This window comes from Lichenostomus cassidix, chromosome 8, assembly GCF_008360975.1.
Source record: "Lichenostomus cassidix isolate B80296 chromosome 8, HeHo_3.0, whole genome shotgun sequence".
In the NCBI taxonomy this organism is placed as follows: domain Eukaryota; kingdom Metazoa; phylum Chordata; class Aves; order Passeriformes; family Meliphagidae; genus Lichenostomus; species Lichenostomus cassidix.
The window spans coordinates 20,186,359-20,205,756 of NC_139489.1; the positions used below are offsets into that span (position 1 = coordinate 20,186,359).

At 36.2% G+C, this 19,398-nt stretch overlaps 1 protein-coding gene across 3 annotated transcripts in view; it reads right to left on the reverse strand.

Annotated features, from left to right (window-relative positions):
* VAV3 (vav guanine nucleotide exchange factor 3) overlaps positions 1-19,398 on the reverse strand; it is a 150,668-nt gene that overhangs the window by 32,051 nt on the left and 99,219 nt on the right. For all 3 annotated transcript variants that reach the window (XM_085068248.1, XM_085068250.1, XM_085068247.1), the window contains exon 19: positions 17,637-17,682. In XM_085068248.1, coding sequence (XP_084924374.1) covers positions 17,637-17,682 — 46 coding nt within the window. The remainder of the gene's footprint in view (positions 1-17,636; positions 17,683-19,398) is intronic.

A 19,398-nucleotide genomic window follows, 5' to 3' on the forward strand; every position in this document is an offset into this window, starting at 1 on the left:
TTTTAATTGGCACATGGCTTCGTAACAAATATACTCATTAAGAATCCTGAGGACTTGCTGCAATACAATAATGCAGACAAGAAAAAGTGGTATGTGACAGAAACCTGAAACACTTTAGAGTATAACTATGGATTATTTGTGACAGAAACCATATAGAACCTCTATGCATTAACAACTAAAACGTGAAATATGATGAGCATTTAGAGACACTGCCATTGTGATGTACATAGGTGCAGTAATGACAGTATCTGACAACTGAAGAAAACTTGTGGAAACATATCTGGCACAAAAATGTTCCTCATTAACATGTCCAAAAGAAGATAAAATTCCAGGACAAAGGACAAGGTCAGATTTCATCCTTGCATCCTTGCATTATCATTAATGTTAAAAATCCCATTGGCTTTCGTTGATTTAGATTTTGACATGACAAAGTTTTTTTATGAGGAAACTTTCTAATTTCAAGATACAAAAGGATCTGGTAGTTTCCAGCATTGAAATCAAACAGCAAACTTACCCAGTTTTGACTCCGATAAATAGCTAAAATTTAGTTCACTTGAAAACCAGGAAAACACCCAGATTCCTAGAAAAGTCTTCATATCCAAACTCTGGGTTACAGAACTAAGATAAATTGCTGATCTAAATTGTAGCTCATGAGAAAAACAGAAAGCATGATAGAGTTGAGATTTATAAAGTACCAATTAGGTTACATTATAGAAAAATAAAACCTTTTATAAGCCATACCATTTGAGTATTTCATCTCATAATTAGAAGTTAAAGAAGGAGGCTACAATTTAGAGTTAACACTGTACATAATAAGTTAGGATACTCATTATATATGAAACAAAAAAAAAGTATAAACTACTTCTATTCATTACAGAAGCTCTGCATTTCTGAATGACAGTAAATGACCCTCAGAGTTTCATGCAGAGATTCAAAAATGTTATTTTTTGCTAACAACATGCATAATGCATGCCCTATTATGACCTCTATCTGTCAAAATTGATGCCAGCATCTGTTACTTCCAAGCAACACAAAATGCGGTTTATGCTTTGGGCAGGGATCGTTCTAACATACAAAATAATGACACAGCATATAGGAGAGCAAGGTTCAAAGGTGAATTTGTGGATATACTTCATACTATTAGCACAAAGACATGAAACAACTTTGTCTGCATTAAACACCCCTTCCCAGTAAATATGAACACTTTCTTCTTCTCTAGGAAAAATATGGCCTAGGCACCAAGTATTTATAATCTGATCCAAAAAAAACAAAAAACAAAAAAAAAAAAAAAAAAAAAAAAAAAAAAAACCAAAAAAAAACGCCACTAATGCCACGGAATAAAGCCTCCTGACTTCGTAAGGCTTTGAATCTGAAACACAATTTTTACACTATCTCACAAGGCCACATCCTGATGTTTCCAGAATATCAAGAAAATAACATTGCCTTTCATAAAGGAAATTACATAAAGGCTCCCTAATTTTGTCCTTTTTTTCACCACAACAGCATTTTGGCTGTTTGTTTGGAACTTCTGAACTTGCTTTAACTCTTTTTGGTTTATACCTCTGTAGCTACAAAAATAGGGAATGCAGTTCTGCTGAGAACCAAGCTGATAATTAGTGATTGACAAACCTTTCCATAGTAAAGACTGAGAGGAACATTCCATATGAAATCTATGAGCAGGTACATCACCATCCTCCAACCTGGAAGTGAGGGCTAAGTAACCCAGGGATTAAATGTCTGAACAGCGGCCCACAGTGTCATGGATAATTTTAACAGCAGAAACTAAAGAGACATAGGCAAAGAGGAACTCATATTGAAATAAAAATGAAGGAATAAAAAATTACTATTAACACCATGATAAGCAAAATTAGACTGTGACAGTTTCAGATCAAGAAGCATAACTGCAAATATTAAAGTAAAAAGGAGTTATGATAAAAAGAGAAAAACAGATGGGTTGATAAGGACAGCAGTATGAAGAACAGGTGGAACCGTTATATCCACAATCTGAGCATCCATGACCCAAAATCACCAGCTTTGACACATTTTTTGGCAACATCTAGGTCCAACACTAATATTAAAAGCCAGTTAAAGGGAAGCTCTAATCTGAGTATGGGCTATATGAAAACAAAGTCCTTTGGCATTCTGTGTATGTTCTTCCAATCAGCTCTGCTAGCTTCATTATTTAAAATTCCTCTTCCTAATCATTATATTGTGGAATTAACAGTAAACTTTATTCTTCTCTCTTGTATTTATCAGGAGAGCAGCTTCTCAATTCCTCATCAGTGTCATCTATCTGCACAATCAGTGGAAGTCAATGGCTTTGTACAGTTACTGCCAAGGCAAAACTTGTCTAGAAGGCCTCTGCTGGTGAGGAGACATGAGAAAAGCAACACTACTAACCACTGAGAAAAACCCACTTACGTTCATCTTCTGAGGCTGTCTATTAATGCCTCAAAAGAGACTAGGTTGGGGTGGGGGTTTTTAACTTTTAGGGCAAGTACTTATAACACAAATTACAGAACTCGCATACATGGAAGATGCCAGCAAAGTCTATTAAGCACACTCTTCAGAATGGCAATTATTTACATAATTACTTTGGACAAAATTAACACAATAAGTACACAGACATACCTCAAAGAAGATATTTTAATTGAACTTCTAATTCTCCCAGTCTAAAGTCATTATTTTTGTATGTCATCGTAATTAAAAGTTCTAATTTTAGACGTTGCTTTTAAGCCTTACATTCATAAAATCATAGAATGTTCTGAGCTGGGAGGAACTTTAATGATCATCTCATTCCAACTTTCCTGCCATGGGCAAAGACACTTTCCATTGGACCTCATTGCTCAAAGCCCTGTCGAGCCTGGCCTTGAACACTTCCAGGGATGAGGCATCCACAGCATCTCTGGGCAACCTGTGCCAGTGCCTCACCGCCCTCACAGTAAAGAGCTGCTTCCTAACTACACCTTCCTGCTTCCAGTTTAAAGGCAAGAAGGCTGAAATGCTGAGAGAGTCTAATACTCAGGAGTATTTCACTTGTCTTCTCTGCTTTGAGTACTGTTCAATTAAGTCTATCTATCATATGATTAACCACAACTCTGGAGTTTGCCAATTGACTAATTCTGAAGTCAAAAAACTTCACAAGGCTGATTATTAAAGTTTTTATCAGCTACCATGAGCCTTAACTGTGTAAGTTTCTGCTTATGTAAGTAAAGCAGCCCTTTCTTCCATAAACAGAGAACTCACAAGCACTGGGGCAATAGGGGGAGAAGGATGCAGAGGGGGGCAAAATCATCTTCACTATCTCATAATTCAGATGACAAATCCATAATGCACTCAAAACCACATCTGATAAATATTCACATTTCTCTTCCACTTCCACAAAAATGGAAGATTTAAAAACTGTCATCTTCCAGAACCCATACAACTACTGGGAAAATAGTTTTTTTTTTTTTCACAGTCCTAGCCCTGCTTTCTGTCATTCTCCTCCCTCTCTTCCAACAACTGTTTCCTTCTTAAAAACCTTACTGAAACAGAATTTGGGGCTCCCTCCAGTCCTCTACTACCTGTCAAATCTATAATTCTTCAAAGATTCAATTTTTCCACCATTTCTACTTAATGCTGCATAGATAAACTGTATTCTTGGCAGAGACCTCTGCAAAAATGGTCAACCATCAACCAAAATGAAGATGTGTAGGAGGAAAAAATCTGTCTGCTAACAGTCTGATCAACAACTTGTTATGAGAAACAGAAAAACACCACAACTCAGGAAGTCCTTGTACTTCCTTGGGTTTTGTAGATCTGATCATTAGAAAAAAGCCCCCTGGTAAGTGGCTGTATCTCCATTTTCCACTTAAGATCCACACAAAACTTGGAACTACATTGCGGATCATAGCAGCAGTTCATTACAAGGATAACAAACAAGTCTAGCAATGTTATCCAATTTATAAGGTTGGATTTTTGAAACTGTGACTTCTAATATAATTCTACACTTTTTTTTTCATATACAGTAGTTTGTGCTGCTTAAAGACCAATGCATAGAGAAATGGTCATCTTCCCCTGCTCTGAACATCAGTGTGTGACTTCAACCAAATGCTTTTTACAGCAAAGATTTTCTGAGGATAACTATGCTTAGTGACAACATGAGCAGCATTAATAAAATTAGCAGCATGGGCACATGGACATTCACTGAGGTGAACAGTCCCCTCTCAGTAGGAGCTTTAAGTCTGCAGATCTTCCAGGTCAAGGTCAGCTTAGTGCTCCTGTAAATACAGCACTTATTTTGATCAGAAATAAGAAATTTGGCCAAGAAAATCCAGAATCCAAGCTAAGCTTCAATTTTTTTATTTTTTTTTTTTAATTTAGAAAAATAACTCAAACAGAAAACATTTTCTCACTTCACCCTCAAGCAGGGACATTTGGCACCTTGTGATGCTCATTTTGAGGAGTCTGGAAGCTCGCCTCTGTGCAAGAATAAAACTGGCACTACAAAAATGCCTCTGAAGAGCCATCTTTTTAAACTTCAGAAGTCACAAGGGCTGCCTTTTGGGAAAGGAATGACCATATTCTTATTTAGATGACCAATGACCATTTGTTTCTCATGCCCTTAAGGGTGGTTTTGCTTATAACTCTCACAGATTCAGTCTTGAAGTTTAAATTTACTTTTGTGTCTCAAAACAGAAGGGAAAGAAACTGTGAAGGTTTTGGGAAGTCAGGCAACAAAATGGTAAAACACGAAAGAAATACAAAAATTAGTCAAGTACACTGCTGAAAGAATCCACAAATGCCAACTCAATCCCATTTGCACAGCAAGCATTTTCACACACTGGCCTAGGCATCTTTCAAACACTCAGTCCTCCCATGTAATACATATATTTGTCTTTATAGATCCATATTAATTCAGAAAACCTGAAAATGCCCTAGATTGATAACTGTGGATTGCAAATGCAAGAAAGTGTGTCTAAAATAACAGAAATTTCTTGTGCAATTCCAAAATCATGTCTTAGTTTTTATACTCAAACCCAGATAATTTCTCAAAAGAGAAGGAGGACTCACTCCATGACTACACTGAAAGCAAGCAGACAGTGAAGAAAGTCACTAAATTCATAATGATCACACACCTTTCATGAGTAATTAAGAGTGAAAACTATTTTTATTTCACTGACAGACCTTGGTTTCCCTTTCACAGCAGGTTTTCTTCCACACAAGTGTTAAGGATAAGCTCTTGTGTTTTGTACAATTTTAAACTTCAAATGTTTATTCAGGCAACTACTCCTTACTTGGAGTGACCCAGGGAGCTATCCTTGTGAGATTAAGTGACTTTGAAATTGCCTGGATTAAAAAGAGTCTCAGCACTTCGAACAAGCATTAGAAATAGCTGAGCATTAAATGTTTCATGGGAATAAACAACAAAGAATAACCAGGTTCAAAAACACAGTTTTCATTTGTTTTGACAAAGTAATGAAATTTCATCATTTCAATGTAGTTTAAGAGGTGAATTAGGGATATAATCCTTAAAAATCATGTTGCCTCAAAAGTAAAAAGGTTTTTTTTTAATTAAGCAAAATGGAGTTTTGGCATATGAACTTTTAAGTGTGGTACATGTGGTGCTGCTTTTTATAAAAATACATGGTATGAAAATTAACCAGTGTTAATTATCACATCTTTTAATGTGATGCCATAGACAGGCATGGCATTCTAATTCATGTGTTTGTTCAAACATGTACCTGCCCTGAGGAGCCAACAACTTGCATTGGGCAGACACTGTGGATGAGCTATGAAGGTGTGTCCAGACAGTAGATTATGTGCATCAGAAGGCTCTGAAAAACAGGGACAAATCTTGGAATACTGAAGTCCATTATTCCACAGAAGTAATTATTTTGACCTGTACTTTAAATACTAACTTCCACATGCCAGGGATAATTCTGCAGCAAACAGTAAGAGGAAAAGAAGCTTGAAAACAGGAATCCCACTTTGGAAACTGAATTTAATACTGAGAACTGTCATGAACCTTGTACAGGATGTAGGCATTTTTTGTAGTGTTGAGAAATCACAGACTGAATAATTTTAAAAACAACATATAACCCATGAAAATACATACCTACCTAGAATACGCCACCTAGAATCTCTCACAGGTATAAAATTTAAAAATGCACATTGCTGAAAATGTGCTGACATTGTATTCATCAAGAATTGCAAAAATAAAAATTCAATTATCTTTCACGCAATTTCGTGTTCAGTATTGACTAATAGCATCTGCCTCTAAGATGAAAGGCCTTAGTCTCCACTTCTGTTACTTACAAGAATTAAATTCTCTGGCAAGAGAAGCATTTTAAATTATTACATAACGTGAAAGAGAAGTGGCTGATGCCTGGCAAAGCAGGCAGGTCCCAGCACATGGCAAATATTTTTGCCTGTACGCACCCTCTTCGCAATGCTACACAACCCTTCAGCTTTTCAAGTTAAACGTTCTTATGATCACACTCTTCTAGCAATTTTTCTTCTGTTGCCTCTACCCTGATTACAGGAGATACCCCTTTTACTTCCTAACTCATAGCTCTTAGCACAATTTTTTTTTTTTTTTTTTTTAAATTTAGGCCTTATAGATCTTCTTTGCATGCAAGCATCAGTGGACAAATGTTAGCAAGAATTACGGCATTATATTAAGCAATGAAAAGACACCATTGTTTTGGCTAAAAAAACCCTGCTCTCAAAAAATATGCCCACATATTTCTGGTTTGTATAGGCTACAGCAAATAAATTCTTCTCTTTGAGAAAAGAGAACAAAACTTGTTTTCATTATGAAGTATTTGCCCTATAAAAGTAAAAAAGATGAATATGTATTTCACTTTTAACACCACAATGCAGGTAAAATTGTTTGTCCCTAAATAGTATGTACTTGGAATTTTGGCTTTATGCTGCACACTTTGCATATTTGAAGCACTGGCAATCGATGAATGAAAATGTATTTTAGAAAATCCAAAATGCATCATATTTTGTGATACCTCCAGCTTTCCCATGAATTTGTAGTATCCCTAGCTAGTATCCTACTAGCCTGTAGTATCCCTCAGCTGATATACCTAGACAAAGGCATTCAGACTACAATGTAAATATCCACTGAGCATAAAAATATATCATACATATTCGTTTCTACTGTTTTCATTTATGTTGGCCTTTCTTTTCTAGCATAACTAGTATATAAAAAATTACGTACTATTCTGATACACTAAGGCTTTTGTATACTCCCTTTTTATCAAATAAAAATAGTTTCAATTTTAAATTTAAATTCTAAAAGTAGTTTACAAATTTAAGTACCTTAATTTTCTATGTCTACATATAAATAACACAACTTGAAGTTTGCTTACATGATGAATAAATAACAAGCTGCAAAAAGGTCTTCTTTTAAAGGCAAAAATAAAAACATACAATAAAATCATCCATCACTTGATCTTTGTTGCAAAATCGAGATGTTATTGGTAAATTATCATAGGTTATAAAGATGGGAATCAAGTTCAGTCCCCATCAAGAAAACAATGCTGCTGTAATAATCATGCTCCATCTTAAATATTTTTGTTTCTTTCCCTCCCTTGTCAATGAAACCCACATATATTTATCTGCAATGAAGACTCTCATTCTATTTTGTTTCCAGTCTGAATTATAATCCAGTGGATTATATACTCCAGGAAAGTGCGAGATTTGTTAAGACATAAACCATACCCAAAAGCAATAAAGTATGTGGGTTGATATCCCATTGAACTCAGGATGACTTATCTCGCTTATCTCCTCATTGCGGCTGCCACTGCTGCCTCCCTATCACACTGCCGCTTTCTCACTGCAGTCCTTCAGCCTGTGACTGGGTGATCCACAGAGCTGAAACAAAGGCAGGAAGGGAACACCTTAGTGGGACAAAGCACCACACCTGGCAGCACCATTAAAGAATCACCAGGGATCAAACTGACACCAGCAGAACACCCAGACTTGGTTCTTTCTCCCAAAATACTGCCCTGACAAAGAATACACCTTAGACTCTTAAATCCCAGCATCAGCTCTTTGAGCTTAGGTCATCATTCAGTGCTCCTCAGATGCCTGAGCCTTGTGGAGAGCAACACACAATTACAGGGTTTAAATCAATACCACCAGAAATGGACAAATCACAAAACTGGCACACAATGCACAAGAACAGTCAGAGTTTGAAGTCCCTGTCATTAAGCCTCATGCTCTTTTCCTTTTCAGCCTTTCTTGTCCACATGATAAAGCAAAAAAAGGGGAGGGTAAAAATTATAGGGCAGCCTGTAGGGTTTTCCATAAAGAAGAAATAAAGAGTAAAACGTTGTAGAAAATATACTACCATTATGTTAATTCCAGCATACTAAAATGATCCCTGCTAGTCACAAGAAGACTGCCACTGCCAGGAGTGTGATATTGCTCTGGAAGGAAAGCTGTGATCCATACATGCAGCTTTCATTGTATCGTATTTCATGCTATTTGTTGCTGTCAAACCCAATTAAGGAACAAGTCAAAGAAGAGTAAACATCACACTTTATTGTCTGAACTAGAAGACAGTACCCCATGCTCTCTCATCTCCCACATGCCCTATTCCAAACAGGCTGGTTAAAGAATAACCTCTAAGGTTAACGGACTGAGGCATGTTTTCAAGGTATCAGATAATGAAGTTACTTTTTAATTCCCTCTTACACACCAAAGCTTAAGAAACGCAAATTCTGAGAAGTGCAAGACTGAACATGTGTTCTATTTATTTGCAGGTCAGCAAGAGCAGCAATGAGGGCTCAATTCCAACTGCTTTCACTGAATGCCTCAGAAAAGTACTTCACCTTTTTTCCTGGATAAACCACTTCTAAGGGTTAAAACAACTGAATAAATTAATTCTACCGAAAAATCCATTGGATCCGGTTTTATACTGTCACTACTTGAAAATACTAACATTCAAACATTACGTCACTGAGCTGTTAATCATGATCTGCAAGCTATTTCTTAAAACAAGTCAGTACCATAGAAATAGTAGTTCTATGTGAAGACAATGTTTTAAAGAAACTCAGCTGTAATCAGTAGATATCCCAACACAGATATCTTACTCTTATACACAGAGAACTGGTAAAGCCTACTATAAAACCAGAACTTGCAAGCATATGGATAAAGACTACAAACACTTTTTAAGAACAAGTCAGGGCCATTGTTTAGAGTTCTTTAAAACAGACAAAGAAAAAGCAATATTTTATATTAAAGTGGATTAATGAAATAATTTTAACAGGACTCATCATGAAGCTCTCTTCCAGCTTACAGTATATAAGAGGCAAAGCTTCCCCCCTGCCCGCAATAAATAAACAAATGGACAGGAAATAAAAGGTTGGAACAACAGTCTTTTTTTCAAATAGAAGGTAGTATCCAAAAGGGCCACCCAAAGGAATCCATGCTTGGCCCTTCCTTGTTCAAAAAATTAATAAGCATTATTAAAATGGCACTAAGAGTGGATTAAGTCTTGTAAAAGGTGCAAAAGCATTTCTTTAAAAAGAACACTACTTGCAAAGGACTGAAAGAAGATATCATGAGCAATAGGATTCAAAACCAGAAAAGAACTCTGGCTGGAAGTACCTTTGGAGACCATTGGTGATACCTTCATGAAAGACTTAAAGTAACATATGGATTGAATACGCATACACAATGATGGAGTGTAAAACAGCTATCATCACATCTGAGAGAACTCAGAATAATTGCTGAGTAATTTTTACAATCAGTTCCTTAATATCATAATATAATTCTGCTCTGTACCAACACGAAGCAATTTCTCATAGCAGACACAGAACTAGAAAGACTGAGCAGATACAGAAGAGCTTCTGTATCAGAAGAATTAACCAGATAATAGCTCCTCAGGGTAGAGGAGATGTGACTGGAGGGGATATGACACAGATGACACATGAGTGGCCTAAGAGTGACCAGAGAAAAACTACACATTATTTTCTTAATCATTACTCATTTTCTTGATTCAAAAAAATACATGTGTCGAAGTAATAGGTAGCAGCAAACAAAAAAGCAAATAAAAACAGGTGCTTTATTCATACAACTAATTATGAGAGTGACATATGAGTAAAGGATACTGTGAAGATTTTAGACTGGTTTAAAAAGTGGTAATGAAAATACATGGAAGGAAAATTAGGAGCTAAGAAATGAAACCACAAGGTATGGCAGAAAGTACCACAACACCTTACCCCATATTCTATCCTTCAGCATCCATTTAATTGGCTATTGTTGAAGGGATCCTGAGCTAGCTTGGCCTGCAGCCTAACTCAGCCTCATTGTTCTCTTCTCTGGGAATCTCAAAGTGGTAAGCAGATTAAAAACTCTCCTGAAAAGTACATCAGTTTCTCAGGCTCTTGCCTCTGGCCTTTTCTACCAAGCTTTAAGACCTTCCTCAGGCAAAAGGCAGAGGCAGTTCTGGGAGCTTCTCTTGTGTGAATTTTCAGCAGTCTTTTTTCTCCCATGGGATGGCTGCTTTCTGTTTTACAATGTTTCCCAAATTCTTTGTGTGAGAATTACTTTGAAGTAGTGATCAAATACAGATTTAGTTAAATGAGTGAGCCACAAAAAAAGAAAACATATGCTTTAGAGTACTGTTAAAATTCAGTTACTTTTGACTATTTTTAATCATTCATTGCCTTATTATCTTTGTTTTGCCTTCTGAGAATTACAGCATCCTGAATATTAAAATCAGATATGAAAATAGATGGGTAAATGCAACATTCCTCTTTAAGATTAATAAGAGATTTGTAAGTCCCAATAAACTTTAGCAAAATACCAAGCAAGTCCCTTCCACTTGCCATGGTAAGTAAAAGCAACTTTGGGCCACCTAGCTGCTGGCACGTCTCTTTTCTTTTTTTTTTTTTTTTTAATAGTGCCATACTATTTTTGTGTGTTTAAAATACAGAACAGTGGTGTTTTGGTTTTTTGTTTGTTTGTTTTATTGGGCACACTTATACTTGTATGCTCATTTTGTCCACTTATACTTGACCTTTTCCTTTTTTCTGCCTGACAACTTCCTTGCAGTTATCTCCAAACAGTGATGTTTTGCTTAAACAGTTGATGTCGAGTGGTTTTATGCAGAAAAAGATACTGAAGGATTTTAACCCTCCTCATCTTAAAAATTATGTTAATAGATGGCTAAGCATGTATTGAATACCATTATTTCTCTAAGAGAAAAATAAAATGTTAATTGCTTAAGACATAGAGACAGCTCCAAAAAACGCATCCAATAAGACAAAAGAGTTTAAATCACACAACTACAAACTAATCTTGCAATCCAACCAGACAAGGATGAAAGAGTTTGACAAAATAAATACATTTCACCCTTTGGCATCTGGGTCTTCTGATGTTTAATTAAAAGAAAAGGCTAAAGGCTACGTTCTCTGAATGTTAGTTCACTGCTGAGATGCCAAGGGGACAGCCACCTTTCAAATACCTCTCCCCAACAGGAATGTAAAAATAATTTTAATTTAAAATAAAACAACCCAAATAAAAATCATTAAACTGCATTTGAAATGCTTCACTGAAAGACAAAACTCTGCTTCGCCTTCCAGAAACACATTAGTGGAAAATTTCTTGGTGCAAAACATTAGACATGTCTTTTCTTGTAACACAACAAAAACGAGTTCATTTGTTTTCTGAAGCTCTGTAAGGAAGCTCTGTAAGAAAGGGGGGGGAAGCAAATATCTTGAATGTATATGTATTTTTATTAATATGTGAGATAAATTAATTTGATCTCACAATCTGGGTCACACAATTCAGTGTATCTCTGAATTCACTATTGTTGATGCCAACCTGAGAGAAGCTGTCCTGTAACATGGGACCACAAAGAAATTCCCTGACTGTGGTCTCTTAACACCAGCCTCATCCCAGCCACTTGATATAAAACATGTTCAAACATGTCTAGCAATACCAAGAGACGGTCAGGTTAGAACTGCACTCAAAGTCGTTCGAAAGACTCCAGAACCTTCAGGATTACATCCCATGCCAGTAAGCAGCATCCCATCTACCCGGCCAAGGGGTGTTCTCTTTGCTGCAAGTGTGCTCCAGCTACCCCAATAAACCAGTTTTGACCTGCAATTCATCTGGTCCACAAAGCTTCCTAGAGACATGTACTGGGTAGGTCATAGGTACCTTGAAACAAGTGCTTAGATGCTGTGTAGAACAGGAAGTATCCACAGCTGAATAAAACCCAGTCAAAAGTTAAACATGTGCCACATATATGTAAAATTAAAGCTTATTTTCAGTTCTGTAGCTTGCTTAAAACATTACCACACAGAGAACTCTTAATGTACTTAGCAAATCTAATGTTCCACAAACATTATAAAAGACCTAAAACTTGGTCAAACAACTACTTCTTCACTAGAGAAAGTTTTATGGAACATTTCTCTTTGCTCTGGTATTACTTCTCAATTTAATTTACAGTCAGCTGCTCCTCCATGTACATATTCATTTTGGCCAGCCATTAAAACACATCATTATCTTCCATGTTAACAGTATCTAAAGCTGACAGGAATGTAGTATGTATATTCTAGTATTTGTGTCATAAGTATATTCTAGTGCTTGAGGGATTGCTATTCACTCCTACATTTTATTTACAGGAAATATGATCAAGTAACAATATTAAATGTTATCAGAAAAATCAATGCATTTCAATGTATTTCTTGATTGTATACACAGGAATTCCTTTACCAAAGCAAAACCATGCTACTTGGTCTAATCCATCTTGATTAAGACAATCCTTATAAGGAGATACTATCAATGACATCAGTCAACTCCTCATTTAATACTGGGGGCTTGATTAATGCCTTTTTTTTTTTTTGGTAGACCTTTTTCTGTGGCTCAGAAGAAGAACCAAGATAAATTCTTGTTCTCAACACTGATACTGACAGACAGCCAGTTAGTAGTGGGCCACTGAAACCACAGTTAGAATCCCCAGGAACTGCCACCACTGTCGAAGTGGAGAAATAAATTCCTGAATGCCTGTTTTCAGCACTGGGCTTCATGTTGCAGAAGGTTATCTTTTCTTGTCTGTGAAACTGGGATTTCTCTATACTGGGCTGAATGAGAAAAGCAACAGTCAACCGGGATTACTAAGGATGTGCCTGGATAGCTCAATAAAACAAGAAAATTAGCTATATGTTTCAAATTCTTAGTTAAAGGGTAATTTTATCTAGAACAACTGCATACTTGGCAAAGAATTATCTGCTGATTGGGATACCCCAGCATCTGAGTTTGAGCCAGCTTTTGTTTTTGGCTAGGCATACAGTTGGAGTGGCACTGCAATGGAAATCAGAGTTAGACTTGCATAGCATAGAGCACATTGTGTCAGAATTTGTTGAAATATCTCACAGTCTAGCATGCTTCATTCTTAACTGAAAAGAAAATTTAAACTGCCAATATGACACTATCCCCTAATTTTTACTCTGAAGACAAAATGCAAACATTACCACACTACACAAACACCTGGACATTGTTTCACTGCTTAGTAATCACACACATAACAATGAGAACCTAGTTAAAAGATTCCAAAATCCAATTTCAACAAAATATGAAGCACAAAGTAGCTTATTTCCCACTACAGCTAATGAAATTAACGTATCTCCAGTATTTTACTTCTCCCTACACTGATTGTTGTTGTTGTTTGTTTAATAAATATACTTCAGGCCATAAACCCAGTGACTCTCTTCAGATCCTGGGGTTTTTTTTAATAATCTCTGTAAAACCAATATTAGAACATTCACAAAGCAAATATGGACCAGACACCAACCAGAACTACAAATACTTCTTTTAAAAATTGTTATTTGAACTTTGAATTCCTGGGCTGAAAAATACATTTGCCCAAGCTATTTCATTGTATACATCACTTGCTAGTACTGAGTCCCTCCATCCCAAAAAAGCCAGACAATATTTTATTTTATGTGAAGGGAAGAGACATATTGGTTGTGGTCCTCAGTTCAGAACTGAGGTTTTCTAATCTTTAATCCTTGCTCATAAAAAAGTCAGCTATTTAAGAAGTCAGAACATGCTCAACAGCGATCTTTCACATATCAGATTTTGAGTTTAATCTGCACTGAATCTTGACTATGAGGCTTCTAGTGTTCTATTTTTACCCAGTTTATCCTTCTGATATGAAATATACTTTCACACTTCTGGAGTTTAAAATTCCAATGTTTATATTAGCAGAAGTGTTTAGGGTAAAACCAGTTTCAAAAACACTAAGCTGTGAATCTATCACATTTAGACTCTTTACACTGAAAAAAAAATACAACAAACACACACTATACTATTTCAATAGCTGAGAAAGACAGTAATTTTTACTCATATTAAAATATATATGAAATTATTTCCATTAAAAACATTGGTCAGACTGCATCATCCTTCTCAAGAATTCACACAATACGAATTTGTGCGTAAGAATATACATATGAATAGTTCATTTGTCATTTAAGTCAATAGTGCAAATCCCACGCCTGAACATATTCCCTACACAAGAATAAAATGTCATATAATTATTATTTCACATGCCCATTCTATGCAAAAACTGACACCAGTCTGATCACTCCTTAAAAGTATTTAAGCAGAATTATGTGGTTTTACAGTCACATGCAAGCTGTAGACCAAATTTTCCCTGGACTTACAGCTGTAGGTGTATTCACTGCTTCATTTCATCAATGGCTTTTATTATCTCCTGTTTAATCCAAAGAAAGGTTATTTAACACCTGTCCCTCTAAAACTTAGAAAATGAAGCAATTCAGGAGGCTCTCTGCAACTGGACTGCAGGCTGAAGGCCTAGTGCACAGCTTAAAATTAAAGCCATATTTTTTATGATTTCCAGTTTTTTCTTCACTTTTACAGTTTCTGCACACATTTTTTGCACACGTTTTCATTTTATGAGAATTTCTCTGCCTCATCATCCATTAATCATTTTTCTTTCCACCCTTCTTTCTTATTCAGCACAAAGTATATCTCGAGAAAGAAACTGTCAATGTCAAAACTTTTATCCCAACTGCAAAGAAAAACAAATGAAAAAGCCAAAAACCAGCTTATTGCTTTTAGGGTACTTCAGCTAGATAGGTTTCTTCATCAATGAGCTTTACTAGCAGAAGACAACATATCTTAATCCAATATCCTCACATTGTTTTGTTTAGACCTGCACTACATCTCAGCACACTTCAAATTATTTTTCATTCTGGGCTAAGCTGTATCAGCAAAAGTTGAATTTGACTCTAACAAGTATAAAAAGAAAAGCATAATGCATCAACTTGACCATGCTATTCATTATTCTGTACTAAAACAGCCAAAGATGGACGTAACAGAACATAATCTTGACAAGCTGCAACCCAAGATATTTGTATTTATTGGTGATATCAAACTCCATCAATATTTAGTCAGTGCAGGTGCTGGTTATTGATTCACAGCAAGTGTCTGCTTCCTAACCCAGCACCCATGCTTTGGCACCATCACATGCATCACTGGTACCAGTAGCAGCATACCAAACCTTCTGAAGACAAAGCAGGCTGGGCAGTCAACCTTTTGACTACCTCTCAGCAAAAAGCATCCTGGTACTCAGACTCTTTGGAATTTTACATGGCAGTGCTCTTGAAAAGCTCTGAGGATCAATGCAGTAATGCAAGCCTCACATAACTGATCTCCTACATGGGCTGCTCTCTGGATAAGCATCTGTCTCTCACAGCAATGTGCAACCTGACGAACAATAGTACTTAGATCCTCAGAGTTACAGGAGGACACAGAATGCCTGTCCTGACAAAATGCAGAACAAAAAGCTCATTTCATTTGAAAACTGACAGTACACATACAGAGCACATTACTATGTAATATACTTCTCATAATTATTTATTCAAAACCTTTAAAATGTCAGAAGCAATTGTGTAAGAAGTCTTCTGCAACAATGTCTCTAATAAAGGGACCTAAAGCTCATACAGATGTTCTGCATTTCTATTGGCTTCAAAAATATTATGAGGACCAAGAACTTCACTATGCAACAAGATTATCCCAATAACTCAAAGAACTGTTCTGTGTAGCTAAATGGACAAGGGCGGGGGAGGGAGAACTGTATTGTAGGCGTTGGTTACATACAGCTTTTAAACACCTACTTAATTCAACTACTGTTGGTGATTTCAGTGGTATTTACCCTTCAATGAAAACTGCTTTTAAAGTATCCTTGTATATAAAGATCCTGCAAATACTTCTATCAGACTTCAACAGCAAGTAAAATCACCAGTACACTCAAAAGATTCTCAAAGCTAAATTACTGGACCTTCTATGACTCTATATGAGACAGCTGTGTCTAAAGGTCCTGAACCTAAAAGGACTATTCTTCTAGCACACAATTACACTTCACTGCAATATGTACCAATGAATGGGAAGAACTCAGTCTTGGAAGTAATATTCTCATCCTCTTCTGCATGACTGAATTCCTATTATTGATGTTTTCCCCTCTGACTATACTAATTTTGAGAGTTACAGGGTGTTCATGCGCCTCTTTTATGACTGCAGTTGTCACGACACACAGAACAATTTCTAGAACCATGAAGCAGGTTTCTTTTGCTAGAGGGAACAAAGTGACAATACGTGTTCCAAAACATGTCAAAGGTACGTGAGTAAGAAAGGTGTGGTCTGCTTCAGCTAGTTACAACATTTAGACTTTCTAAGCCAAGGCAGCTGCAATGCTAGTGGCACAACCTGCATTCCTACTTTTTGAAAAGTGCTTAGCTCTGCCAAGCTGTAATGTGGTGTACAGAATTGCCATCCTGTTTAATGTTTAACTCCAACTATTCTCAGATGTCCACATCTAGAAATATTTAATAATCCACAGCTTACTTTTATTCCAAATAATATCTGCATAACAAATCTCCAGTAATTAAACTATACAAGAAACATAAAGGACAGAAATGTAATTACTGTAAAAAAATGACACTAAAAATATCCCACAGTTAACACTGAAAAACATTGAATATTTTATACAGACACAGAATGGGTCTCCAGAGGAAATGTTCACCCACTTGAGTATAAAACCTATAAGCAAGCATTTAATTTTCTTAAGGGCTGTTGCTGCCATGATTCCACAAAACTATCTACCGTAAACTAAGAGGAAAAATAAAATCACTTTGAAATTCAATATAAAACTTCAATTGGTTTATGCCTTTCAGAAAAGCAACTTATACAGTTAAGCACTGAGCACCACTACAGTTAGGAGCTGAGAATACCAACAACTTGAAGAATTAAAACCTGAGCTTCATCAGCAACTGTCTGCTATACATCCCTCAGTTATTTCTTTTAAAACTACAGAGTACAATAGGGTGGGTCATGTTAACTGAAAGCCCAGAGGCATTTTGTTGTTCAAACAGAACCAAAGCTCTGCTTAAAGAAAAACCAAGGGAAAAAATTAAGAGTTCAACCAGCTGACCTTATCTTTGAAATCACAAACAGAGCAATCACTTTAGACCTTCATGACTTCAGCAATCAAGTTCTCAGCATTGTATGCATGGCAGTAGCATTCATAATGCAACTTAAAGCAAATTACAGCTTTTTCACTCTTTTTATTTAATGCTTAAGTATTAGAAAGTCATGACACAAACCTGGGTCCACATGTCTAGAGCTTCTTCTAATTCCATTTGTTCGTTTCTGCAGAGCAAAAATAAGAATCAAGGATATGAATAAACATGTTTTCATGGAGGCACATTGCAATCCTTTCATTCCCACAATCTACTAAGCAAAGCTGGTTTTCTTAAGTTATTTCCCCCAACCACCAACACAATTATCTTTATCTTTTAGAAAGATCACACTTTGAAATATATTCTTAGTAATGTTGACTTTTTTTCATATATCTCATTTCTTTTCTGACACTAGGCTGAAAGAGTCTCAGTCCACAGGAAGTTTGTTCATACATCAAGATTTTTTGATACTAGGAACAAATGTATTTTTTAATCTTTTATGAATAGGACAGGAGAAAAACATGCAGTCAGGCATTATCTGCCCCAGATAACATCCACCAGCACAAAAGTCAAAGCCACTTACATTGCTTTAATAAGGTAGAAATTTTCACTACTTCTACTTCATACTGAAGTTAGCTACAATTCTCTATGGAATTTAATTTTCTTATTTTCTGGGCAAGTACTTAAATACATTTAGTAACTTCTCTCTCTAAAACTGGGGGAACCAGAGTTGTGTGAAATCAGAAATTCTCTGACAAGACTCATATTATTTCAATTTCTTTTCTATATTTTATACACCAAGACACTTAATATGGATCCCCAGAAATTTCATTGTGAAATAATGCATATCTGTGAACTAATCATCTGCTTTTGCAAACTTGTTTTATCTGGTAACTTGCATGACAGTTCATGCATTTATTTATTTTTTAATCAAACCAAGGAGAGAAAAGCATGTTGCATAACAAAGGGAACAATTAGGTTGCTCTGATTTACTTGCCGATGATATAAGCTGATGCAGGACACACACCAAGGCAAGCCAGAAAGCAGTAACCTGAGGCATAACCAAATTACCAAGCCCTGCAGCTAGCAAGCAAAATGAAAAGCTCGGTTTGAAAACACCTTTCAAACTCAAGTCCTTGGACATATCCTCTCTGTACCCCACAAGTCTAATTTAAGAAGGGATACAAGTTTTGCTTCATCTGTAGTGGATAGAATGAAAGTTTAAAGCTGCTGTCACAATGAAGACAAGAGTACTGGATAAAAGCAAAATGTTCAATTATATTATATATTGTTTTTTAGAGATGGAAGCCATGTCATTGACACAGTTTGATGCAGATTGGTGAGTAACCACAGATTTGCATGAGAGGGAAAGGGGCACGACTCAGAAAAGAAAGTGCAAAGAAAAGAAAGGACATAGAGATATATTTAATTGAAATAAAAACAACAGAGGGACTGTGACAACCTCAGTAATATACACCAAAGGACTGGATGGAAAACAGTTTTATGGAAATAATTCTTGAGCTTGCTGAAAACATGCTCAATACCCTTAAAAACATTGCAGTACTGGCAGATTCTTTATATTACTGGTATGAAACCTAAATCCATGTTTTCCAACATGATAGTTCCTCGTCCATGCTCAAGTTTTCTTCTGCACAGAGAATTAAAACAGGCACTTAAACAGGAATCTTGGTAAAAATGAATGTAATCCTTCAGATCAACTCAATAGGCAATAGCAAATCCATAGCACCAGAAAGGAGGCCTTTATTTTTTTAACAAGAAAAAACAGTATACCTATTTTTTCATCCAGACACAGTACGTTTGTCACAGTTAGCTTTACAAAGACTAGCAGCCTTGTCCACAAGGCCCCAGTAGACCCTCTGTTTGCAGCTATCTGGCCGTGTCTGCC